This window comes from Penicillium solitum (assembly GCF_028829755.1).
Source record: "Penicillium solitum strain IBT 25940 chromosome Unknown utg000005l_segment0_segment0, whole genome shotgun sequence".
Taxonomy (NCBI): domain Eukaryota; kingdom Fungi; phylum Ascomycota; class Eurotiomycetes; order Eurotiales; family Aspergillaceae; genus Penicillium; species Penicillium solitum.
Genome location: NW_027072125.1, coordinates 3,561,678 through 3,588,242, shown reverse-complemented (window position 1 = coordinate 3,588,242; position 26,565 = coordinate 3,561,678). Strand labels below are relative to the sequence as shown.

General features: G+C 42.2%; 5 protein-coding genes across 5 annotated transcripts; 1 reads left to right on the top strand and 4 right to left on the bottom strand.

The window, feature by feature from the left end:
* Positions 1 to 2,007: 2,007 nt before the first annotated feature.
* Positions 2,008 to 3,793, bottom strand: N7455_008956 (5'-methylthioadenosine/S-adenosylhomocysteine nucleosidase family protein; the record flags this gene model as incomplete). The annotated part of the gene is made up of 6 exons (XM_065606039.1): positions 2,008 to 2,183; positions 2,213 to 2,397; positions 2,541 to 2,764; positions 2,911 to 3,343; positions 3,395 to 3,732; positions 3,755 to 3,793. 6 exons carry the CDS (start codon positions 3,791 to 3,793, stop codon positions 2,008 to 2,010), a joined length of 1,395 nt encoding a protein of 464 aa, XP_065460988.1.
* Positions 3,794 to 3,998: 205 nt separating this feature from the next.
* N7455_008955 (uncharacterized protein) lies at positions 3,999 to 4,184 on the top strand (the record flags this gene model as incomplete). Its single annotated transcript, XM_065606038.1, has 1 exon — positions 3,999 to 4,184. The coding sequence occupies one exon, from the start codon at positions 3,999 to 4,001 to the stop codon at positions 4,182 to 4,184; it is 186 nt and encodes a 61-aa protein (XP_065460987.1).
* A 1,704-nt stretch (positions 4,185 to 5,888) lies between these two features.
* Positions 5,889 to 7,613, bottom strand: N7455_008954 (serine/threonine-protein kinase; the record flags this gene model as incomplete). Its single annotated transcript, XM_065606037.1, has 3 exons — positions 5,889 to 6,609; positions 6,662 to 7,284; positions 7,335 to 7,613. 3 exons carry the CDS (start codon positions 7,611 to 7,613, stop codon positions 5,889 to 5,891), a joined length of 1,623 nt encoding a protein of 540 aa, XP_065460986.1.
* Positions 7,614 to 8,248: 635 nt separating this feature from the next.
* N7455_008953 (uncharacterized protein) lies at positions 8,249 to 9,973 on the bottom strand (the record flags this gene model as incomplete). The annotated part of the gene is made up of 2 exons (XM_065606036.1): positions 8,249 to 9,878; positions 9,930 to 9,973. 2 exons carry the CDS (start codon positions 9,971 to 9,973, stop codon positions 8,249 to 8,251), a joined length of 1,674 nt encoding a protein of 557 aa, XP_065460985.1.
* A 1,861-nt stretch (positions 9,974 to 11,834) lies between these two features.
* Positions 11,835 to 14,779, bottom strand: N7455_008952 (kinase-like domain-containing protein; the record flags this gene model as incomplete). The annotated part of the gene is made up of 11 exons (XM_065606035.1): positions 11,835 to 11,928; positions 11,984 to 12,054; positions 12,109 to 12,203; positions 12,259 to 12,402; positions 12,453 to 12,875; positions 12,965 to 13,089; positions 13,156 to 13,261; positions 13,423 to 13,706; positions 13,760 to 14,184; positions 14,238 to 14,447; positions 14,498 to 14,779. 11 exons carry the CDS (start codon positions 14,777 to 14,779, stop codon positions 11,835 to 11,837), a joined length of 2,259 nt encoding a protein of 752 aa, XP_065460984.1.
* Positions 14,780 to 26,565: the final 11,786 nt, after the last annotated feature.

Sequence of the window (26,565 nt, the reverse complement as noted above, 5' to 3'; positions counted from 1 at the left end):
AGGGGTTAGTTCTGTCAGGACCAAACATGCGTTTATTTCAGTGGTAAGGAAATATTGGTAAGCTGCATTAAGGTCATATGATAGGCTATAAGGGGGAAAGTAAGCGAGAGTTATGCTAGTGCGGATATGGATATGAACTCATATCCGCAGTGCGGATGTGGATATCAACTCATATCCAATATCCGCAAATTGCGGATATAAGGATCGATCTGATATCCATTGGAGCGGATATGCCGCAGTCTAGAGATCATTTATAAACCACCTCAATTTGCATAGTATATTAATTACTAGATATATTAATTAAGAATATAAGAAAAGAGATATTTAGCTTTAAAATAAAATTAATTATATAGAAAATAAACTAAGATTAAGAAATTTCTATTTCTATTTATATTTATATTCAAATATATATAGACTTACCTCCACCACAAATATATATTTCCAACAGTCTATATTTAACAAATGTATAAATTGATAGAATACCACTATACCATAATTAATCTCAATTTTTATTGGTAATTAATATAATATGAAGTAAATTGGCTTCAAATTCAAAGTAATTATATAAAATTTCTAACTTATTACTGTGATAAATCATAATATAGCAATGTTCGACAGACAAACCGGAATAGTTGTAAAAAACAGTAATTTTGTTCGATGACTTAGTATTGTTATGAACGCCAAGACCCATATTTTATGCTAGAATGGGTTCAAATGGGTTATTATTAGGTTATTGGGTTTAACCCATTGGGTCGGAGACTCCGACCCAAAATGGGTTCTGCCGAAGTCTACCCATAGTCATATGATCTGGGGGCCCATGGTAGTAGTAGTTTAGTACTCTCTTTCCTCCATCTTTCTATACAACAACCATATCCCACAATACAACATACATTGTGGCTTCTTTTACTTGCCTGTAGATCCTAACAGCTTTTTTCTTCAACATAGAGCTCAACGTTTACGTTAGCCCCGGATTCTAATAGCGTCTGTATGGTCTCCTCGAACCCCAAAAAACAGGAAGCCCGCAGCGCACTGCCCCAAGGTCCCCCCTGGGAATTGACATCTCCTCCGTGCTCAATTATCAGTCGAACAGCTTTATGAGATACTGAGAAGCAAGCATATGTCAACGGGTAGGCCCCCATGGTGTCTGCAACGTTCGGATCAAATTTTGCTTAGTCAAGTAAATGGTGGACCATTCTATGGTCTCCAACCAGATCTGCAAGATGAAAGAAAATCAGTTCAACCGACTGTTCTTTGGAGCCCCATTTCCCCCAGAATATATGGAACCAAAATCGAAACTGGTGTGTCGTTGTGTCATAACTGTGATATAGTAAATCACTGACCTTTTGCCTTGTAGCTGAAGTCATGTTTTTGACGTGGGAGTACCAGCAGGTCGCTGAATACTGTAATAAGCTTGTAGAGCTAGAGGTTTCCTGCACGTGATTTTCGCCTAGATCTTTCATGGAAACATATTGCAAACATATTCGACCCATTTGGTCCTCGGGATTTTCCCAACTGCAATAATACGCAGAAAGCGGATGGCTAGGAAGCACGCCTTCGGTAAGATAATCTTTAGCCGTTTGGTGGATAAGATAGATCTTAAAATTATTAACAAAGACAAAGAGACCGCATAGAGTTCTTAGTTTGTTCGACAAGTGGTGCGGGTCTATCCAAGCCTCTGCTATAGTTCGTGCTTGTAGGCGAAGGGCTAAGCCTAAGGCTATGGCCATTTCTGTTATTGTTAAAGGGCGACGTGCTGCAATTATAATTCGAAAAATCTTGCTCACTATATCGAATTGTTCACACGGGATTCGAGAAAGGATCTTTGCGTAGGCTTCATTCACGGATCGATATATCGTTTGTATCGATTCTTCAGCAGGCCAGAGACTATTTTCAAATGCAGACCAAATCTCATCCATGGTTAGATGTAGCCAAAGATATGTTCGATGCTTTATTTGTAGAAGTTGTTGTTCGAGTCGCTGTGTGTGTTCCACGATAGCGAGGCTATGATTAGGCTAGCTCCTTGATTCGTTCTTTCACAACCAAATCAATCTCCTGATGGATTTGGTCATTCTTGTTCTCTCCCTTCAAAAGTAGAGATGGAAAATATTTGGTCCTTTGAAAACAGTTCTGGATATCGTTATATGGGCGACTGGTAACCAAGAATTTCAAGTGAACATCTTCTACTATTGAGGAGACTTTGTGGTGGAAAGACAGTAGTTTCTGAATAAGTCGAGGTTGATCAACTTCACGACATTCATCAAGGGCATCAAAAATACATATTGTTCAGATGATGTTGCTTTCAAAAATATTTGCCAAAGCCGATCAGTCTCTTTCAAAAGCGCCTGTCCATTCTCTTCCCAAGGTGGTATGGCATGATGTAAAAGATCAGACTTTTGGCTAAAGAGTTGATGTAAGATTGAACAAGTGCTGTCGAAAGAGAATTCTGTGCCTCGTTATCCTTGAAAAAGAAGTAACAGATCGTCATCCTTGGGCTTGAAGTGTGTATGTGGCTATCAATAATCGATCTGGCAAGTACTGACTTCCCACAGCCTGGGTCAGCTGACACCCATAGAAGGTCATTTTGTTTGCCGTCTAACCAGCGAATGTATTCAGTGCTCTGTAGAGCCCACTGACAAGTTCCTTCTGCTGGCATCGGATTGATATCCTTTTGTTCTGTGTAATTACGGATTTTGAAGGATTGGTGGCATTTTTGTTGTCGCTTCGTTAAAGCTCTTTTTTCTCGCTCGTGATGGTGTTGTTCGTGCTGGGTGTATATGAGTTGGAGGTGTTAATTGATGCCTTGAACTTCTTGCTTGAGCCCTTCTTGATCATATCATGTCATGTCAGCGAGATAATCTGGGTAGAAGACAATGGCACCTAATATAAATCAGACTTACTACAAAGATTGACCACCAGTTGCTCCTGTACAACAAGGCCCGTTGGCACATATCCTAGCAGCTCTTTCGCATGTGATGTTGCGGCCAACGCTGCATAACCCTGCCACTGCTTGTTCTTATGCGTATCGGCATAGTCGCAAATTCCGCGAATAACAATACAGGGAAAATACATCATTAATCCAGCTGCCTCCATCTGAAAACACAACGCTCCGGTTTCTAGCTTTAGCTGGGCTCTTGTTTTGGCGTCTTTGATCACGGCATTTCCAGATGCAATAACACCGTAATGTGCCTGCGGAGCAGTGTCCTCTCGTTCACTTCTCGCCTCCTCCCATTCTGTCAGACAGGCGTCACATTCGTTTGTATTTTCCAGATGAGTGTACTCCGGCTTGAAAAGTCGGTCCTTGTTGGTCCCAGGTCGTAGGAAGGCTTTCCGAGTTCGTGCATTTCTTTCAGTCGATTAGAGAATATGGCCAGGGTAGAGAGAGTCATCTGTCAACTCCACAGCCCTCATCGAATTGAGTGCCGTCAAAAGCGGACGGGGAGGGCTGTTCAAAGAGCCGGTTCGGCTGAACTCGCCCCCCGTTCCGATCTTTCCCATATCATATTGAAGTACTCCACCTAATGTACCTTCAGGGCAGCTGATTACTACATCCCCGAGTCGAATTTCATGAACGATAGACGGCATTGCACCCCCGACACCGACCATTAATCCGATACGGAGGGACCTCGAAAGGGTTCGAACAATGTGGTTTGCAACAGTCGTGGCTGATGTGGTTCCATATTGCCCTCCAGGGAGGCAAGGTCTCGCATACTGACTATCAAACACACTCTTTCGCTTTCTAGCTTTTGCTTTTCACATCATGGAAGTTGGGGAGTGACTTTTCAGGTGGAGACATCACGATCCTCCCGCCAATGAAATTTCTTATATTGCCGCTCCCTGCTGCGCTACGTGTCCATCATGCGGCTGAGTCTTGGGGCCGGGCAAGGGTCAAGTTCTGCCTGATGCTCCATTGATTTTGCACGTTGAAAAGAATTACGATCCAACCTTGGAATTTATCTAACCTACGGTCGCCCGCGTGTCCCATGTGGTAGACCTTTGACATGATCTGTCCTCCACGAGGTACATTCCAGATCGGTTGGATATGTGCCCTGCCGATAGAAGCTGCCGCTGCCAAGGAGATGCTGGATGAAAGCTTTCGAACCCTCGAAGCGCAAGACCCCGCCGACTCAAATGCCGGTCGAGTTGGAAAACATTACGTTGTCATTGGTGGTAGAGAGGAAAAATAGAGCGAGAGGAAGTGGGCCATACGGAGTACCCACGCCGGGACCCCGGGGTGCAGCCCTTGATGAGGATCCCGAGATGGAAAATAGGTTATGCATCGTCACAATTCTTTCTCAACTCCCAACTCCGGCAAGGCATCAGTGTATGTACCTTGGTGGGCCGTGTCGTACCATCTTCCTCACTTCTGAGATCTAGCATTTGCTTCCTATTACGACTTCCTAGGCGTCACCAACACCACCCGCTACGACCCCCCGTCGGGCACTGAGCGCCCCCATCATCCTGTTTGCGACGTCAGACCGCGATCGCGCTCTTCCCACTTCACTAGGTATACCATATAGGAGCTGAGTACCAAGGTGTATAGCGGCTAGGTCCCTGATGATCAATTGGTGCTTTCAAATGCCCGATTTCGGCCTTAGGCTTAGTTCTAGATTTCCTCTGACACCACTCTATACCCAGTACTCCGTATTGGGACTCGCGTTTGGCAGTCAAGCTATTAAAACCAGCTAAACTGATTCATTAGTGCAGCTCTCGGCGTTGAAGTCATATATTCACCTCTCCACTACGCAAACTTCTATTTTCGACCATCTTGAAACTATTTAGAGCACCTGATATGACCATTCTGCAAAGTGTTAGGCGATTTCAAAAGCGACCGACCTCATGGGTCCCCATTTTCGAACCTCTTTGACCAGTTTAAATAATTCGACCAATGACCGCTTATTTGAGGATTTCTTACCCAGCCCTGTTGAGGATGTGAGGTTAATATATCAACTCATCATCAGAAATGGGATGGACTTCGAAGAATGAGGGCATACTCGTCACTATGCTAGGCTTAATGGTAGTTTAGGTATCTTCATTTTCTGCCAGCCAAAAGTCAGGCATTTCCAGGCACCTTAATGCATTGAGAGCTGCTAAAGTCTACAAACGAGAAGCCTAGCCAGAGAAAGGACCTGCATGAGAGGGAGAGGAGAGAGATAGATCTCGGGGAGAGAGGTAATCAAGTGAAGTAAATATCTCGTCACTACCACCTCTCCATTGTTCTCTCACTCAGGAAATTAGTCACATAACGCCCGCTCGGGTCCGTTATTAACCCTGGGCCTGCTTGGTGATAGAGTTCTTTGCGACAGAGTTTGAAATAAAAAGATGACCGGTTCTTCATGTTTTCAATGGAAAGATGAATAGGTTCACCTAAGTCGGCATGAGTAAGTCAATCGAAGGCCTGAGGTCTGACCTCGGGAGGTTTCTCCGGGGGTATAAGGGTTTGGGCTTCATCGTACCGTCGTTCCAAGTTTCCGATTTACCCGGCCAGAACTCCGCGCGACCCAAGAATTTGCTGCTCTTGCTATCATAGACCCAAAATAACAGCTGGCTATCCTCATTGATTTCGCTGATGTATAATTTGTATCAGTCAGGAGAGGGCATATTAACATGGACAATGAATGGGATTACGTACATATCCACAACCTCCTCCCAATATGGGTTCCGGGTTCTTTTGTTGATGCTGGTTGAGCAAGTATAGCGACCATCCAGAGAAAATCTGACGTAAGGATCAGGGGAACCTATAAATAATAATGAGTATCAGTCAATGAAGTAAAGAAATGAAAGCCCCACGGAAAAGGTCTATCTTTTCAAGATCAAAGGCCCCGAGAACTAGACAAAAGTAATTGATTAGCGAATTGAAGCACAGTCAAACAATGTGACTAGATGGGGCGTCATGTACTTGTGAGTTTGACTTTGAGCACGGAGCCTTTTGAGCCAATATCTTCTGGCTTGAGCGTTGTTAAGTGTGTCATCAGTTCGGGGTCTTCCTCATAGATATCTTCGGGATTAAGCGTTGTTTGTTGGGTCATCAGTTCGGGGTCTTCCTCATATACATCTTCTGTCTCGAATATTGGCTGGTGATTCATCGCGATAAGGTTTTGAGGGGATCCTAAAGTATCCGTGGAAGACCTCATAAACATCGCAGCTTGCAGAGAGCGAAGCTGTTGTTCAACCTCCGCTGCTTCTTCATGCCTTTTATGGCCACGATAAAACTCTAAAAGGAGCCCCAAGGTGTTGATCAGAGCCAGAGGATCCTGATTCTTAGAGTTAAGCACTTCTTGAATCAATGCAGCTTCGTTCGGCTGCTTGGACTTCTTTTGCTTTTGATATAACGTGGAAGGAGATTCAAGTAAGTGATCTTTCCTTTGCGGACTGTCCACTACTGCAAGCCTCTCAATATCTGTAGTCAACGGGGCAAAGGAAGAAGAAGCAGAAAACGAAGCTGGCTGTGGCTGTGGCTCTAGCTCAGGTTCTGGCTCAATGATAGGTGTAGTGGATGAAAACGACCGTAGATTTGAAGCATCGGTGCTGTTATATGTGTTTGACCAGGTGTTAGACGGCGATAGGCTGAAGGTGTTTTCAGTAGTTGTCGAGCTTTCAACTACCTTGCCACTTTCAGAAATTAGTAGTCTTTTCTGATGATAACTCTGGCTCTAGCACTTACCTCTCAGGAGCATCAGACCCAGAAAGCCAAAGGTGGGTAAGGACATAGTCGATAGTCGATCGTCGTTCAGGAATGTCTTGCATCGTGTGCCGCACAAAATCCATGCAGTAAGAACTCGAAGTACGTAGCGGCTCGACCGGAAACACTTTGGGGTCCTTAGCATAGGCCCGCAGCCTTGCGCGAGTGGGGAAAGGAGGGTTGCCTGTTTGCAAGCAGAATGCGACGGCCCCGAGTGCCCACACGTCGACAGCTGGCGTATAATGACCTGAGTCGTCCTTTAATAGCTCTGGGGCCATGTACCCATCAGTCCCAATTCCGAGCGTACCAAGACCAGTGCCATCAGTATTCTTGGAAATTCCGAAATCAGTGATTTTGACGTGCCAGTTAGGACCCCGACGAGAGACTAGAATGTTCTCCGGTTTGATATCTCTGTGGACAAATTGCCTGTGGTGCATGTAATATAAGGCTCGGGCGACTTGGGCCACGATTGATGCAGCTTGAGGTTCGGGCAAAGGTGCACCTACATAACGCTGAAGATCGCCATTTTCCAAATATTCCATCGCGATATAGACAAAACTTTCGTCGTCGAACCAGCCCAGAAATTGTACAAAATACTGCTTATACTAGAATGTTGTCAGTAAGTTGCGGATACCTGGTCATTATCTGTATCTACCTCGGTGGTTTTGGTATCGGAAAATGTTACTAGGGCATCAAGCTCCTGTCTCGACATCTTTAATCGTCGCTTATGAAGATGCTTAACGGCTCGGAGGGCATTTTGTGAAGGCCCTGAAACGCAGCGTTCTCGCCAGACATTACCGAACGAACCACTTCCTATGCATTCTTCCGAGTGCCAACACTCATCACCGGAGGTTCTCTGATGGTACCGCAGTTTATTATCGCAAACGGTTTCCAACTTCCAGTCCTGTAAAGGACTGGCGTTTAACGCATCCATGGATTATCAGATCTGTTGTGGAGATGAAGAATTTGGAGACAAAACGATTAAATGAGGGGGTATGTTATTCTCAGCCTCGACAAATGCAACTAGTATGAAAGGCTGGTCTGATTGGTTGAAATCGCGTCTTACGGCGTCAAGTTTTGGCCCCCGGGTTTCCTACACAGGTCCTTGACACGTTTATCCGTGCTTCGCCCCCCCTCTCTGCAAAGCCCATGCAGAATCGTCCAATTGAAGGCGTTCCTCGTGTTTGGCCAGCTATTTCTATACAGAGTAGGAAGTGAGGATGTGACTTGTCTGAGTTTGCTTTTACGGGTTTATTTGTACGGAGTACTCCGTACATATTGTAGAAATCCTTAGCTTGGCACGTCCTGCCCCCTGGTATATTGGAAATTAATGGTTCTTTCTTGCATGCATGATGAAATCATCGGTATTTCGCCTTTTCAAGGGTTCATATTATGAAGCGGCAATCGCGGATTTATCACCAGCACTTGAGTGCACCGCCACCACCACTTTCTCGGCCACACTTCACTATCTTTGCTGTATACAAGTAGAATCAATTTGCCTGGAAATAGAGTTTCTCTGCGAGGAGATAATAAAGTATCAGTGAAACAAATCCTCCTTACTTTGTGCCTTTATAAACAAATATTGTACAGGGTCTTCAAAATCCTCTCAATAAATTGCGCCGCCATAAAATCGTCGCTCTCCACCCCCGAACCGAAGTCCTCATTGTCATCATCCAAACACGTCAAACACGACACCACTATTTGTGCATATCTGTCGCCCATGCGCTGGGACAGCCGAGTGTGCGCCTGTTTTACCAAGTAATCCTTGAGCCGGAATGCTAAGGCGGAGAATGAGACTCTCTCGTCCTTTCGGCTACTCCAATTTCTGAAATTATAGTAGAATTGGCCAAACTTGGCCTGGGGAGGACCGTAGAACTCAGCTTCGTTGGTGTACTCGACGAATGACTCCCAAAGGCCAATCTCAAGCAGACAAACGCCAAGGCTATAGATATCATGCTGCATGGTATACTTCTCAGAAGGATCCATGCCCTGGCGGTTGGGGTGGCGGTAGACATTGCGATCCCAGCTTATGTCACCCCCCATAACTGTGCCAGCAGCTGAAGCACGGAAAGCGTCAAAGCCGACGAGGAAGGCATGACTTTGAGCACCCCGTGGATCTTCAAAACAGAGAACCGACTCGGGCCGTATGTTCTTGTGCACAAACGCAAACGTGTGCACGTAGTTGACGGCCTTCGCGAGCTCGCATGCTATGAGCATCTTCCAGGATAAAGACATGTGCTCATCCGGTCGCAAGAGCATCGCTCGTAGTGATTTCAGTGCCTCCATACCGTGCGGAATCCGAAAAATGATCTGAAAGTGAGAACAACCCAGATGATTTGGAGATAGCGAACGAGCACCAGGCAGAGAGACAGGAGGACTCAGCTCTGGACGCGATTGCGGCGATGAAGCAACATAATCGTTTCGTCGTATGACTGGTACGATTCCCTTACAGTTGAATAAGCCGAAGGCCAAGGGATCGGCTTGTGAGAGCTTGCTTGCGAGAACACGCACGTCACGCGCAACATCGCGCGATCGAGCGGCTTGCCCAAGTTCGATCGTGTCGACAATATACCACCTGCTTTCACGGTTCTGTCCGCGGCCTGCCTTTGCAACTGAGAAGGGTATATCTCTCCATTCCATCTGCTGCTCTGGAAGAGTAACGTTCCTGGGCCGTTCATTGGAGGGCGAGAGCACATCCCGTAACCCCGCGGCGAGAGCCAGCGGAGTCTTAGCAGCAGTGGGAGGTCCAGTTGGCTTGGCTTCTGTAGATTTTGCTAGCGCCAATTCTCTATCAAGGACAGGGCTTGCAGTCTTCATAATTAGATACCACGCAGGATTAAAGAGGTCCTGCCACTTTTCAAGCTCCGATATAATATTGTCGAGGGCCTCCTTTTCCCACACCCAAGCGGCCCTCTTGGCCTTGAAGCCGAACTTGAATATATATGACCGGGTCGATGAGTTTTTTGAAATGACGGCCTCGAGCTTAGTTTTGGCCAGCGATAAGGTAAGCATGAATTCGTTTAAGAGCGCGTCCATCATGCGACAATGCTCTTCATCCATTATGGATATAATGCGCATGACGAAGTCAACCTGAAGCCTGGTACGAGTCCAGTAGGCTTCAACAGTAATCACACGCTTCCTGACATCGCTATTGGCGTGTTTCCATGTTGAGCATATGTCGATGATTGTAACACCGATGCTGTCGTAGAGTCAGATAGCAAAAGAGCCCCAAGAGAAGAAACCAGCTTACTCATAGCATTTCGTTACAAGACCGATCACCGAGCCTGGATCCATGATAACCGTACTTCACTTTGTTCTGGAGAAGAGAGAAGGGAAGGGGAAGAGCAGAGGGAGGGCTGCCTACAAGAGATCAGGATCACGTGATCACCGACTGGGAAGACTGCGCCTCAGCTGAGAAAAACGCCGATTAAGTAGAACTAAAGCAGCAAAGATGCTGAAACAATCACGATAATGTAAGCCATATCTGGGGGCCGTAACCGGGGGCCAAAGGGAAATGAGAGCGTGGCCGGGGGAAGTAGGTGCGTGGCCCCAACCTGCAAATCGGCTGGGCTTTAGGCCCCGGGCGGTCTTCCAGCCCATGGGTGGGTCGTGAGCCCCGAGGTAGAGCCTATGCGGGGCTCATGGAGGCTCCTTGAGTCCCAAGCAATACAAAGTACTCAAAATCGAGTCCAAAAAGTAGCAAATTGCTCGTTAGCCTCGGAAACTCTTCCAGTCGGATTTTAGGGCGCTAGCCGTTTTTTGTGCCCTTCAGATGCCTACCACCTTTGCCATACTTCAGTTTCAGGCAGTAGTTGAGAAATCGATGTACATCATTAGGACTGACCTAGCGAAGAGCCTCTACCGGGTCGTTCCATTTAAGAGGCGCATTAGGGGAGTTAATCTTCACTCGGCAGTATCTGAATGATGTTAGCGCACATCCGAAGGCAAGTCTGAAAAGAGCCGCCTACTTGTGCCAGCGTTGCTCAATTCGAACCCCGCGGGCCTTGGTTTTCTCAGAACGCCATAGTCAAGAGGAATGTTTGCTATGTCCTCGCCGTTGTTCAAGGATTCTATGACAGTTAATCCATTCATCTTTCATCCACACCGCGGTCGCTCCAAACTGTTTTCACTTGATCAAAGAGGTACACGTTTCCACCTGCATACTCTATTGCGTTATTTGACTCCACTTTGGACAATTGAGATCTACTGCCGGGATTGGCAATACTCGCCCATATCTCGTACTTACACATCAGAGAGGGTGGCTGCATTCAATCGATCTTCATCATTTAGGCCAAACGAAGAACTCTGCACACTTTCCGTATTTGCAAGGGTCGTTTGACGTATGGTCCAGTTTTGGTAGTCCTTCAACCAGTCCCAAAGGAAGAGCAATATCAAGAGTGCAAGTTTCTCTTTCCCTAGGTTGGGTGATCAAAAAGACCAACAATCGCAAAACTACCTAGGTATTTTATCCTTTTATTTGTATTTATCAATGTTATGATTCGAATCTACTAATTAGCACTTGATGTATAAGCCGTATTCCAAGGTTATATTTATTTTCCAAAATATATTTCTATCGATTGTGGTATAGCTTTATTCTAACGTTTTAACAAGAATAAATACCACGGAGCAATGTAGAAGGCGGTCAGATAATCAGGTTAGAAAATATATACTCTGTATAGAGTAGATTATGGTTGAATTATAGATTTTGAGGATCCTGAATTCCATCATCTTCACCGCCTTAATATATCATTACCCTCCTTTCCTTATTCTATGGTAAATTATACGAAACTTCCAATAGTGACAAACAGTAAAATCGGCAGAATCGGTTTGGCAGTGAGGCCGTATCAGACTGCCGTAACTGTGCGTACTATTGTCAGCATCTTTAATCGATGGTCGTTTGCCATATTCCTCCGGATAGATTAGTCATTTCTTCTTCGATATCTGATCACCATCCTGACTGCACTGTCAAAGCATGGGGGCATTTCACCAATACGAGAAAGGCAAATGAATATATTTACTAGAAATTACATCTCAAAGGGGGGGAAAGTGTAAGTGGCCATGTCACGGAGATGGCCTACATTAATGGTGCACGCCTAGATCACGTTGAAAAGCTGGAGAAAGTCATCGCCAAAATTTCTAAGATTGGAGAGTCCTGTTATTCATCATCAAAGATCTGCAAGACATTTTTGAGGATGGTCGTAACAACCCGAATCTGGAAGTGGGTGTCTTTCCCACGCATGAGAATTGAACTGTGGCATTTTTATTAGACTCGCCGGAGAAAGGATGAATTGAACTGTAACTCACCCAAAGCAGACAGCTAAATTTCTGATGGACATATCGTTCTGGGCTGAGTGTTCCTGAACTTTCTTAAGGTGCTATAGCATAGTTAGTATAATGCTTATTGTCCAAGCTGCATGTTGCAAACGTACTAGAAATAGGGCTCGAGAAACCGCATAGTGTGCATTAGGAAGGACGTTGATATGACCCCGTATCGCGCGCAGACGTTCGTAATCATTGTCAACCCCTATGCTAATGAGTCAAAGAGGCAAAAAGTCGGTATGGACATAGGAAAAGCTCACGCGCAGCATTAAAAAACTGGGAATATTGTGTCATCGGAATAAGAGGGTCAGGAAGCTCCCTGAAGAATAGTTTCACAAGACTTGCGACACTGTAAACATCGTGAGAAAAGTTCGCGGGATTGGAAAAGTCCACTTCCGACGCATCTAATTATTTGTTAGCAGATATCACTTGAAAAAGCCGTCATCCAGCTCACCAGTCTCAAAAGCATTCTTCAACCGATTGACATGGGTAATTCCAGCGAGGTGGTATATTCCCTCCAAGTTCAATCCAAAATTTTCAATGGCATCAAAACATTGGCGCAGTAAAAATGGCACGACAGTCCCATCACGCGCATACAAAAGCTCCAGAGATACGCCGAAAGTTGAATTCAAATTGAATTGCATCAATTCTGGTGATACCTTGGAACATTTGCCTGCTGCCGACACATCAAGCATTTGAGTGGGTCCAGGGTGATTACTGGAGAGTCTGGCCTTGTCTTTCCGGACATTAGGTTCGGGAAGGCTAAGGTCTTGTAAACTGCTGTCAACATCTAAGTTGCGGCAGAGGTCGAATGTAAATATTGACAGGTGAAGCTGGCTGTTGTTCGAGGTTCCAATGAAACGCGAAAAACGCTTATCTATCTTGGCATTAGCAAGTCAATCGAAGGCCTGAGGTCTGACCTCGGGAGGTTTCCGTGAGGGTACAAGGGTTTGTGCTTCATCGTACAGTTCTGCGAAATTCCAAGGTTCCCTGGCCGGAGGTCTAAGTCACCCAAGATTCCGCCATCTTCCTTCAGGAGGTTCCTGTTGTCATACACCCGAAATCCCAGAATGCTATTCTCATTGATTTCACTAATGTATAGTCAATATCAGTCGCGAGAGGGCATATTAAAGTGGGCAAGGAATGAGGTTACGTACATATTAAAACTCTCGCTCCAATCTGGGTTCCGGGTTCTTTTCTTGACGGAGGTGGATTCAGTTGGACGACCATCTATGTAAATCATTACAACAGGATCAGGGGACCCTGTATACATCAATCAGTACTGGTCCGAAAAGCGAAAAAATGAAAGCCCCACGGAAAAAGTCTTTCTTCTCAAGATTGTAAGCCCCAAAAACTATATGGGAGTGATTTGTTAGCCAATTTGGACAGAATTAAAGAATGTGACTAGATGGGGCGTCATATACTGGTGAGTTTGAGATAGAGGACGATATCTTTTGCTTTCACTTTTGTTTGGTGTGTCATCAGTTCGGAGTCTGGAGCATATTCTTGGGTTGGCGCACGGGAAGAAGAAGCGGGAAATGAAACTCGCTGTGTCTTCAGGGCTTGATCTGGCTCAGTGATAGGTGTGGGGTATGAAAAAGACCGTAGATGCGAATCGTTGGTGCTGTTATACGTGCTTGACCAGGTCTTAGACGGCGAAAGGCTGTAGGTGCTTTCGTTGGTTGTCGAGCTTTTGAATACCATGCCACTTTATGAAATTAGTAGGATTTTCTGACAATGACTGTGGCTCTATGCGCTTACCTCTCAGAAGCACTAGGCCAAGCAAACCAAGGATGAGTAAGGACTTTGTCGATTGTTGATCGTCGCGTAGGATCGTTGTGCAATGTTTGCTCTACAAAATTCATGCAGAAAGCGCTGGAAGTACCTAGCGGCTTAATAGGGAACAACCTTTGGTCATGGGCATAGGCGTACAACCTCCCAGGTGTAGGGAAAGGAATTTGGCCTGTTCGCAAGCGAAATGCCACGGCCCCGAGTGCCCACACGTCGACAGCTGGTGTATACTCTTTTGAGTCGCCGTATATTTCGTCGTATACTAGCTCTGGGGCCATGTACCCATGAGTTCCAATATTGAGCGTATCAAGAGCAGTGCCTTCTGTATTTTTAGAAATTCCGAAATCGGTGACTTTGACGTGCCAGTTGGGACCCCGATGAGAGACTAGAATGTTCTTTGGCCTAGTCAGTATAGCCCACGAAAAACTAGTTTAAAAGGCTTACTAACCTGGGGTTTAATGTCTCTATGGACAAATTGCCTGTGGTGCATGTACTGTAAGGCTTGAGCGACTTGGGCCACGATGGATATAGCTTGAGGTTCGGGCAAAGGTATGCCTATATATTGCTGAAGATCACCATGTTCCAAATATTCCATCGCGATATAGAAAAAATTTTTGTCGTCAAACCAGCCAAGAAATTGGACAAAATACTGCTTGTACTGCAAGGTTATCAGTAGTCATCAAATATCTGGTCTCTCTCTATATCTACCTCGGTGGTATAGGGGTCGGAAAATGTTACTAGGGCAGCAAGCTCCCGTTTCGACATCTTTACTTGCCGCTTGTGGAGGTGCTTTACGGCTCGTAGGGCATTGTGTGACGGCCCTGACACGCAGCGTTCTCGCCAGACACCACCAAACGCACCATTTCCTATAAGTTCTTCCGAACGCCAATACTCATAACCAGAGGCTCGCTGATGACGCCGCTGTCCCTTTTTATCGTAAAAGGTTTCCAACTTCCAGCCCCATATAGGGCTGTCTTTTAACGCATCCATGGATCGTCAGATCTGTTAAAGAGGTGAAGAATTCGGAGACCAAACGACTAAATGAGGGGTTGTGTTATTTCAGCCTCGACAAATACAACTAGTATCAAGGACTAATCTGATTGGTTGAAATCGCGTCTTACCGCGTCAGGTTTTGGCCCCCGGGTTTCCTACACAGGAACCCCTTGAATGTGACTTGTCTAAGTTTGCTTTTACGGGTTTGTTTGTACGGAGTACATAGAAATCCTAAGCTTGGCACGTCCTGCCCCATGGGATGTTAGAAATTATTGCTTCCTTCTTGCAAGCACGATCAAATTGTCAGTATTTACCCTTGTCAAGGTTTCATATTATGAAGCGTTAACTGCGCATTTATCACCAGTGCACCGCCACCACCACTGGTTGCCCGCAATAAAAACGTCGCTCTCTACCCCCGAGCCGAAGTCCTCATTGTTATCATCCAAATACGTCAAACATAACACTACTATTTGCGCATATCTGTCGCCTATACGCGGGGATAGCCGAGTGTAGACTGCGACATCGCCCGTCCACGGTGGGCGGTGGGCTATTTGGATTTTCGAGTGCCCGTCCATAACGCCCACTATGTCCACCATTGCATAAATTCTCCCAAAATGGACGTATAACTCGCTGACTTCGCACAATAAATAACTGTTATTTACACCTGTTTTGCCAACTCCACGTAAAATCGCAGTTTTAATCTACAACATCCATAAATTTTATTGAAATATCTAAGTATATGAAAAACTATAATATATATAATACGACTTGGAATATATTCCTTATCAAAATACACTATATTGTGTGGTATTTTTACTAACTTACTAAATCATGCTGTAACAATTTGAAGATATATATTCAAGATATATATATATGGTATGCCTTACTACTACTTTTCTAACGGGCGTCAGAAAAGTGCGGGTTAGAAGGCTTTATATAATGACTGGACGTACTACTAGTTTTCTGACCCCCGTCAGAAAAGTGAGGTTTTGGAGGCTTTATACAATGACTAGACGTACTACTAGTTTCTGACGGGGGTCAGAAAAGTGAGGTTTTAAGAGTATTAGTACGATTATTCTATAAGCTTATATCATTGAATTCTGTCTATTCTATTACTAAAAGACTTATATTATCATTCTAAGAGTTTTAAAGCCTTAGATTCTAACTCGAGATGGGCGTGTGGGCATAGTCCCGTAGGCATGCCCGTAGGCACGCCTATAGACAAAGACCCTTATAGCTAATCAGCTTATAAAGGATAGTGGGTCTATACGCAATTTATGATATATCAGATCTATATAAAGCACCCCTTTTACTAGTGACCCCCGTTTCACACGGTCGCAAGTTACCTATTATAAGTTAGGACTACACACTCTCCCTTAGTCGTTTATACTATCCCTTATATCATATTAACTAGACTGCGGCACGATCCACAATATCCGCGGATATCCACAATCCATATCCGCAAACTGCGGATATGGATATTTTTTGATATCCAAGATCCGCAGCCTTGCGGATTTGGATATGGATATCAAACAATACAAACATGCCTAGACTCGTGACCTCAAGGGGTGTGCATTATTATTATACATTCCTGTGTATTTTTCGTATAATACTTGGTACTCGAGGTTATTAAATATCACTAGGTAAACCGTAAGTATAATTTCTGACCTCGGTCAGAAATTATGGGTAGAAGGTTAACTACTGTTCTACTCACAGTAGTATACAATTGGAATCTCTGACCACAGTCAGAAATTCAGTCTATGCATTTTTTGGGGGGTTTATGAATTTGAATCTTCTAGGCCCTATTTGCTATTCATAGATCTAACTGGAAGCCATCTAGTAACCTTAGCTGTTTTCGAATCCGCCCTGAACGGCCTAGCATACTCCCATCGACCGGTATCTCTAGAAGCTCATCATCCTCTTCAACAGCCTCGCATGGTCGTTTTTGAGGTTGTTTTCCTTTTGCCCGTCTACGTCGTTCAGCACTATCATCATCCGAGTCATTATCACCGCTCTCAGTGTGCTGGGTAGCCTCGAGTCCAGTCTCTTAATCCTCCTCCTCGTTATCACTAATAGGCTCTAAGACCTCAAGCTGTGGTAATAATCTCCGAGTTTAATCTAGTAAAGCAGCTTCACCTTAGGATAGATGCTCTTTAATAATCCCTAGCTCCTCTTACCGAAGATCAAAGTTAGTAGTAAACTAATATAGTATTAGGACACGGATTGTACTCGGCTTCAATTGACTACAACGGTAATAATAGATATCACAAGTACAGTTAAATAGTCGTTTAACACTAGCACTACTAGTAGGGATAGATAGAATGTCCCTTACTATCCTAGCTAGGGTCGGGAAGCTCTTCTTATATTCCTTCTAGAAAAGTCGAGGTTTCTATCGCTCAATTCCACGAGCAAGATATCGTGCAATCTCGTCGTTATCTAGTTTTACAAGCTCTTCCAATAGCTAGTTCTAGGATACACAAGCAGTATCAAGATCACAGTCATCATTCTTATCAATAGCTACTCTAGAAGTCTCCAGTGCTACTAGGTTATTAGTATTATAGGTAAGTATCTTCCTATATCGATCAAACTCTCGGCTTAGGACCTCTTAATAACGATTCACATAATCAATATCACCCTACCAATCAGTCGAGGAAAAGTACCGGAGCTTCTTTGATAGAGAGAAGATTATTACTAGAGTATAGATATTACTATAAGGCTCGTAGTCGGTAGTAGTGTAGTACTTAGAGAGCTTTTTCTTTGCTGTTTAGAGTGCCCGTAATATCCGTTTCTTCTAGATCATACCTTTATTCTTAAGCTTCGCCTCAGCTATATCGAGATAGGAGAAAAGCTTATTATAGATACTATAGATATTATATACGGTAATATCCTTTATCTTTGACAGCATTATCGTGAAATTAAAGAAGGGCTTTATTAGAAGAAGAAGATACTCGACTTAACGCCACTCTTCTGGATCGAGCTTAAAATAAAGATATTGATGATCAGTACAATACTAATCATAGAATGGCTAGAGCTTCTTGGCCCGGTTGAGTATTAAAAATATTAAATTCTATCGTGTCCGAATATCTTAGATTGGAATCAATATAGGCTCCGGCTGAAGGGCTATAAATGCCTCCTAACGTTATAGGCTTATATTAATAAAGACTGCTAGTCCTCGGATCTAGGCCTTGACAAGTCACGCGGTACCAGTACCGCGGTACCAGTAACGTGCCGTGACTAAGGGTCTACTCCGGTCTCTACGGTACTAAGCTTGGCGGTACCAATGCTCTGGTCCGGTGTCGTGGTACCGCGACGGTATTACCGCGGTACTATAAACAGTGCAAACACAGCTAAATTTATCAAATCCCGTGATTTACACAAGTTATGTAGAAAATCTCTGTATTTTTGGGTATTTAGCTTACAGCTTCAAATCGTAAATCTTTAAATCGCAAATAGTTCCAATACATATAATTTAATAATCTCAGCAATCTTTATTCTAAAGTCTACTTCTGCTTCTTTGTATATACATATTCATTCTCATCTCTACGGCGCTTCCGTTCTCTCTAGGGACGCTGGCTGTCAGAAACCTGTGCTTAAGGAATTAGGACTCTCAGTAATAGGAGTTTAGTCGAGTCATCCTCAGTACTATCAGTATCGTCATCCTATTCATCAGGGCTAGGCTGTATAGTATGTTCTAGCTGTACATCATTTTCACTATCACCTTCCTCTTCATTATCACTAATCGGAGTTATATCATAATCAAGGAGCCGTTCTTCTTCTTCTTCATCAGCCTCCAATCGTTTAGTCGGATCTTCACTTCCTATAGAAAGCTGAGGTTCGGAACTTTCTATATCAAATCGGGTTAAATAACGAAATATCATTAGATCCTAGATAGTCCTTACATTAAGAGACCCCCGTCGGTAATAACAGATATCACGAGCGGAGCTAAATAAGCGCTCTATACCTATACCAGTAGTAGGAATTAAGAAGATATCTCGTATAAGCGCTGTAAGTGTTAGGAACTCCTTCTTATAGAGTCTCTAGAATCAATATAGATTATCTTCATCAGTACCTAGAATGATCAGTTAGCTATAGACTTAAGATTAGTAGATAATATATATACGAAGATTGAGATATCCTTAGAGTTCCTCTTACCAACGTATCTTTCCTAGTGCTGGAGCCTGATTCTTTAGCTTAGCTTAGGTAAATAGACTAGATATTACAGTACTAGCTAGAGCCTTGCCTTTATCCGCTACCTGTGTATTCGGCTGAACCTAGAAGTACTCTTTAAGGTAGGAATGTAGAGAGCTTTTATACTCATAATACTAATCCCGGTCATCACCAACCTAGTCGTTACCTTTAAAGTAGTCTAACTTATACAACGGGGCAAGAATTGTCCCTATCGCATAAAGATGTCCATAAGCTTCTTTAGTATTATAGTAGTAGACTAAGAGTTTCTATTCACCGGCTTTTAAAGCTCGTAACATAGCCTATTTCTAAGGGACTCTCTTCCGAGCCAATAGACGCTAGGCGTCTTCAAAATGGCGGAATAGTACATTATATACTTCAAAGACTAAGGAAATAGTCACATCCTTAATCTTAGAGAGTCCAACAGTCTATATATAGAATAGCTTTATAATATAAAGAAGGTAATCGACTTATCGCCACTCTTATATACTAAGTTGAAATTGAGACTGGTTGTATACTGAGTAGTATTGGTTGAATACTTTAGAAAGGCGGTTTACGCGTCGGAGCATCAGATATATAGAGTTCTAGCGAGTCCGGACATCCTATATTGGTATAAGCCTTAGCTCAGCCTCTTAAAGATTCAAAAAGAGCTCTCTTCGCTAAGGGCTAGCATTAATAAAGACTGCGAAAGCACGAATCTATATTAATTAGATATATTTAAAGAAGATATAGATATAAAATATAACTTACCTTTATAAGGGTATAGATAATACCTTCTTCAGACTTTATTTATTATAGTATAATACCATGATCTTCCTCTGACCATATAGTATAGGCTGTATCATTCTTTAGATTAATTTTCATCAGTCTAAGAAGATCTTTCAAGCTTAGCTGAATCATATAAGCAAGATATGGGATCCGGACAATGCGTGTATGATTTAGGAGGTTTAATACTTCAATTGACTGGTAGAGACTTTCTACTAGTGTCTTATTATTTGATACATTATCGGTGGTTACTGTAAGTACTCGATCAATAATATTGTGCTTATTAAGTACCTATTAAAGGATCTCACTAAGATAACTACCAGTATACTGACCATATACTGGTTGAAATCCGAGGAGAATCTCATAGTAATCCCAATTGATATCAAGGAAGTAGCTAGTAATAGCTATAAATGCCTGTTAGAATGGAGATATCTAACAATTAAGAGCAATTAAGATCTTTGCCCCGCTTAGAAGACGGGAAAGCACCTTTTGGTGGTCTGTTTGGACGATTGTTTTAAGGCGACGTCGTACGGTCTTTGGTATAAGGAGTAGAGGCATCTCCTTTGATAGACAGGCGAAACGGGTGAACTTAAGGAGCTCTAGCCGCGCGAGGAATTGGAAAGGAAGTTAACACATTCCGAGTAAATTGATCTGGATTCGCTCCCAGTCGTTGGTATTAAAGGCTATCTTCTAGGGGGTTGGGCAATCAGACTAAGAAGTTAGAATATTGATTATCTGATTTAAGGATGAATACTTTACTGTAAATTGTAGCGATTGATATAGGGTTTGTTGAAGTGATATATTAGTCCCTGCCCTAATATAGGACTTGCTCTCCTAGTGCTTTTTCAGCGAACTAAGGGTTCTAGTTGCTAATAGGTAAGGTATGGTCTTTCCATACCTCCGATATATAACCATCGGGTGGCCACTTTAGTAGTGCGTAACTTGATCAAAGTGCTCCTATAACTATGATTTATATTCAGCCTCAAAATTCACCTTACGGCCTAGAGGCTCTAATCGGGCCCTAGAGGTATATCGCTACCATTCAATAAATTGTGTCTTATTCATTTTTATATACCGAACCCACTCTTTGTTATGACCGCTACCAATTCTTTTAAGAGTTATTGGAGGAGTAGTGGTTACTGGAGTATCGTACTCTAAAACACTGAGTGTAGGGTGATCAATAATATTTGGTGTTTGTTAGCTGATTGATTAGTCTGGTATAAGGGGGTTTTGGGAGAGAAGATCGAAATCGGTAAAACGATAAGGAAACTCAATTTGAGATAATGATACCTAAGACGAGGGACTAGCTTTAGAGAATGGCCGGAAATCTGATATGTTGAAGTAATAGAAATAAAGGTGGTATATAGACAACTTAGGGAATAGAAGGAGTAATTAAAGGAATATACTCACTTATACAATCAGGTAGCTCTAGTCTATAAGAATAAAAGGAGTCGGGATTTAGTAATAATCAAATCTATCTTTGTAAAATATGATAGTTATGATAGATCTTAAGCTATATAGTATTGTTATATTTTGATTGGGTAGTTCCCTCGTATTCTTATATATACCCTACCGGAGTACCGCGGGAGTACCGCGGTACTCCCCCGGTACCTTCTTTAGTACCGTAGGAATAGGGGTTTTTAGGGTCTATACTAGTCCCCTAGTCTATAGGTAGAAAGTTTTAGCTAAGTTAGCATTGAACCATTCTATATAGTATAGACTGAATTTCTGACGTTAGTTAAAGACTAGATTTCTGACCTTAGTCAGAAATTACTATTATATATTAAATTTATACTACTGTGAGTACTACTGTATATAGTGCTTAACCTTCTACCTATAATCTCTAACTGCGGTCAGAAATTATACTTACCTAGTAGTATTCAACAACTTCACATAATAAGTATAAATCAGGATATAGTATATAGTCTAAAGTATAGAAGCTCAATATAGTACGAAATGTAGTCGAAGGATGAAACCCTGAAAACGTTCTAGATATATATTTCTATATTAACATTACTTCACTCAGTCTAAAAGAATAATATATATACCCAAATACTAGACAGAAAGAACAATATAGATATAGAACGAAAGCAATAACAATATATATCAATAATTGTATGTCTAGGTACTTTGTCAAAGCAGAAACAGGTAGTTTTGAATGTTCATACTGGTCACTAATCATGAAGATAGAAGACTTAGGTCGAGATACAGCTCATACACTCGTAAAAAACAGTATTTTATCGACTTACACAGCATTTTGTGCAACCCAAATAGGTAATTTCTTGGCAAATTATATAGGAACGGTACTATGTAGAGACTACCGTTGGTACCGCAGCACCATGCGGTACCGAGACCGAGTAACGGTACCAAAATCCGTTAAGTCACGCGGTACCCCGCGACACCGAGCAACGTTACCAAAATTTGCTTGGTACCGCGTGACTTGTCAAGGCCTACTCGGATCTTCTATACTTTTATTAGTCTAGCTATTATAAGGATCTAGGGGTAGAAGATATACCTTTTTTAATATATCTATGATCTAGATACCGCCGGAGGTATTACGCTTATTCTAGAAGGAGTGGGTTTTTTCCTCGGACCACTCTAACTCGATCTCTTTATTGCTTGGCACTGCCTTAAGCTTCCTAAGAAGCTTATTCAGACTTAGCTGGATCACATGCGCGATGTATAGGATACGGAAGATTGAGATATCTAATAAATGCTGAGACTGAAGGTAGTCCTAGATACTCTGTATCAAAGTATTGTTGTTAGTTACGTTATCTGTAGTTACTGATAGGACACGATCCGAGATACCATGCTCTATTAGGATCTAGGTCACGGTTTTACTAAGATTTTCACCAGTATAGGAGCCATAAAGAGGCTTAAAGCCTAGAAGAACCTCACAGTAATCCTAGTTATAATCGATAAAGTAACCAGTGATAGCTATAAAGGCCTGCTAGAAAGGAGAAGTCTAGCAATCTAAGGCTATTAATAGCTAATACCCCTCTAGAAGTCTTTATAGAATCCCCTTCTAGTTATTCTGGATTGTTATATCGAGATAACGTCGAATGGTTCGTGCTGATAGAATTGTAAGTTTAGTAGATAATTGTTAAGCAACCTCCAATATACGGTGGAATTGGGGGTGTTCGATCACTCGAAAGGGCAGATATATAGTCGAAATGAATCTTAGAATAGTATCGGAGAGATAGTCTTAGGTGAATAATATGCTAGTAGTACCTAGCTAGATTAAAGTACTCAATATTAGCTGCTAAATTATAAAGAACTTGACTACTATAGTAATACTAGTTAAGTGCGCTAGTTAATATACTATTCTTTTGAGAAGCTGGTCGATTCTTAGGCCACTTTTTTTTAAATATACTCTAGTTTTGAGGTATGCTATTATAGGCGAAGAACCAGCACGCCGGAATCTTAGATAGCCAATCGTACAGAGATATACCTTACATATAACCTTCGGCTTTCCATTTTTATTATTTGCAACCTAGTAGAAGCTGTCCCAGATATCCGATTTGCTTTTTGATTCCTATCGAATTGTGTTCTTAACATCAGACTGAGATCTATACTCAGTTATAAGCCACCAACTAACGAATTTATTACGTAAGTCCTCTATATTATCACATATAGAATCAGATGGATATAAAACCCAGTGCTTTTGAAGGGGAGGTCCGACGCGAGTAAGGGATAAGGGCGTAAGGGTTAAACGAGTTGAACGAGTCGGCGATATCGATAGGACTGGTATTTGGATACCCAAAAAATCGGAGAAGTTGTTAGGGTAAATTAGACTTCGCCATAAACCGCAAAACCCATAAACCGCCCCACCCCAAACCGCAATTGGGGTGGGTTTTGGGGCGAGGTCTGTAAACCGCAATGGTTTATGGGTTTTTACTTTCAAACCGCAATGGTTTATGGGGCCCCAATTGGTTTTTAAAGTGGAGTAGAATTGTAGAGCATGTGACCTTCATAATTTATGCAATTTTCCTTGAATTCTTCTGTATTTCATTTACATATCTGAGATTATTTTGATAAAAAAACAAGATTGTATGATTGTATTCTCTCCCTAATAATAATCATATACATCCTCATCGCGTCTCACACGCTTACGAGCTCGTAAATTAGCCCGTAATTGAGTACTACTCTCCGAATTAGAAGGTAGTGTAGGCTCAGCTGTGTGATCCACTATATCAACTGTACTATCTAGATCCTCTATATCCTGCCCTTCTTCGTGACTAGTATCTTCCTCTATATCACTAATTGGATCAATATCAACCATATCAGATGTAATCCCCTTCTCTTCCTTAGCTTCTTCAATCTCATCCCGTGTAAAGAACTCCTATAACAATGCCGAGTCCTGTTCTTCTTTGTCGAACTTCGATGTACATAGATACATCATCAATTCCTAGATTGTGGACGCATATAGCCTACCACGGCGGTAGTGACAGATATCCCGAGCGGTATTAAACAATCGTTCAATACCAGCACCAGTAGCAGGGATTGAGAGAATATCCCGAGCGAGAGCTGAAAGAGCGGGGAAGCGAGGTGTATTAGTCCTCTAGAACTCCAAAGGGGCCATATCAATAGTAGCTAGATTAGTTAGTTTAATAGAATAAAGGGCAAAAGTAGAGGCGAGGACATACCACTATCTAAGTACTATATAATCTTATCGCCCGAAACCGTAAGATATAGACAGTTAGGCTTTAATATAGAGGTAAGGCGGGACTGTGATCCGATTGACGAAGGCGCTTCGGAAGAATTTAGCTAAAGATTTAGGCGCTTTTTATATAGAGATAGGTGATCTTCTAGACTTTATCGGTATATTGCTCGCTAATTATCATCCCAATCGTTAGTTTGAAAGAACTGGAACTTATTGATAGGATCAAGTATTATACTGATCGCATATAGATGTCCCCGAATATTATCAGTCTCAGAGTAGTACTAACCGAGCTTCTTCCGGGATGCTTATAAGGCTAATAATATCTGTCGCTTCCAGCTAGTTCGTTTCCTAGTAAGCTAGGAGATTGATTTCTCAAGGTATTCAAATAGCTTATTATAAATCAGGAAGATATAGTGTGTTATAGCGTTATGTGTCTTCGAGAGTTCAACTGTAAAATCGAAGAATGGCTGGGTAAGAAAGAGAAGGTAATCAACCTAACGCTATTCTTTATTACTAAGCGCTATATTAGCTCGCTCATACTTATTATAGAAAGGCTGGAAGATTGGCCGTAGGCACTTTACACGTCGAAGCATTAGGAATGTTAAGTTCTAACGCGTTTTCACATCCTATAAAGGCATAATCTTAACAGTATCGCTTTATAGGTTGTAGAATGTCTCTCGGCGTTAAGGGCTTACGTTTATATAAACAGTAAGATTTTCGAATCTAATAGTAACAATAGTTAGTAATGTATATTAAGAGAATTAAGGAATATATATTACCTTCGAAAGTGTATAAGCAATATCAATCTTCCCCGAATTAGTACACATAGATAGTGATCTCTGCTCATTCTATCGCGTATCTATTAATTTATTGAGCGGGTAAGCCTTGATATGACCAAGCAGCTTATTCAGACTAAGCTGAATCATATATATAAGGTATAGAACCCGAATAAGAGTAACGTCTTTAGATATAGACTCTTTTAAGGTATCAACCATTATTTAGTTGTTTGATATATTATCTATCGTAACTATAAAGACTCGGTCCTCAATCTTATACTATTTTAAGATATTAAGGAGGACGACACTTAGATTCACACCAGTATACGATCTATAAAGTGGTTCAAACCTAAGAAGAACCTCACGGTATCTCTAGTCTATATCAATAAAGTAGCCGGTAATAGCCATAAAGGCCTATATAAAGGGTGAGGTCTAGTAATTAAGGGTAATAGATATCCTTATGCCTTAAGGAAGTGTTCGTAAGATCCCTTCTTATTAGTCTTATATAGAGGCCTTAAGCCGGCGCTGTAATGTCTTTGCTGAGGGGATAGATGGTATAAGAGGGGCGGATTGGGCTTACTGAATCAATTTATGAAATATAGGATATTCAACCAGCTGAAAGGGAAGCCGTGTATCCGTAATAAAGGTAAGAAGGCCCTACTCCTAGCGTTCCTAAGAGAATTCTTCGACGTCCGGTATATTCTACTTATAGTAATTAGAGCCTAAGTAATTATGATTGTGTAGAATATCTACGTACCTTTTATAAAAACTAAGTAATATCCGATTTCTGACCCTACGAGGCCTTAACATAAGCTACAGTTTTAAGGTATGTTTTTATAGTCGAGGTTCCTTAACGCGATTTTCTTCTATCCTTAGTCTCTCGGACAAAGTTTGGATGCTTAAGAATCTAACCACAGCGCTTATATATAACTTTTAGTGCTCCGTCTAAGATATTTACTACTTATTAGAAATCATTCTAAGTAGTAGATTAATGTGCTGCGTCTTAGGGTATATTATACTTTTTCCTAAAGCCAGTTTTAAGCCACCAGCTTACCTATTCGTTATAAACCATCCCGTCGTAAAGAAGATAGTTTTTCACGCGATTAGGGCTAATACGGGTTAAGTACGATAGAATTGAGAAAGGAATAGCCGGTCGGAGAAAATCCTCGGTTAGTAGAGTCTCCTAGCTCTCTAAGAAATCGGGAGTAAAATAATTATATAGAATAAGATTGTCTAAATCACTATCGTAGATAGACGAAGAGAAGGTTAACTGCTGAGTTTGAGATATAATAAGTTATAGAAGGTAAAATATAAGGGGAAAATAATAGAACGGAGGGAATAATACCTATAGAAAAGCTTTAGATCCTTACAAACGCGACCAATAAATAGGAGAA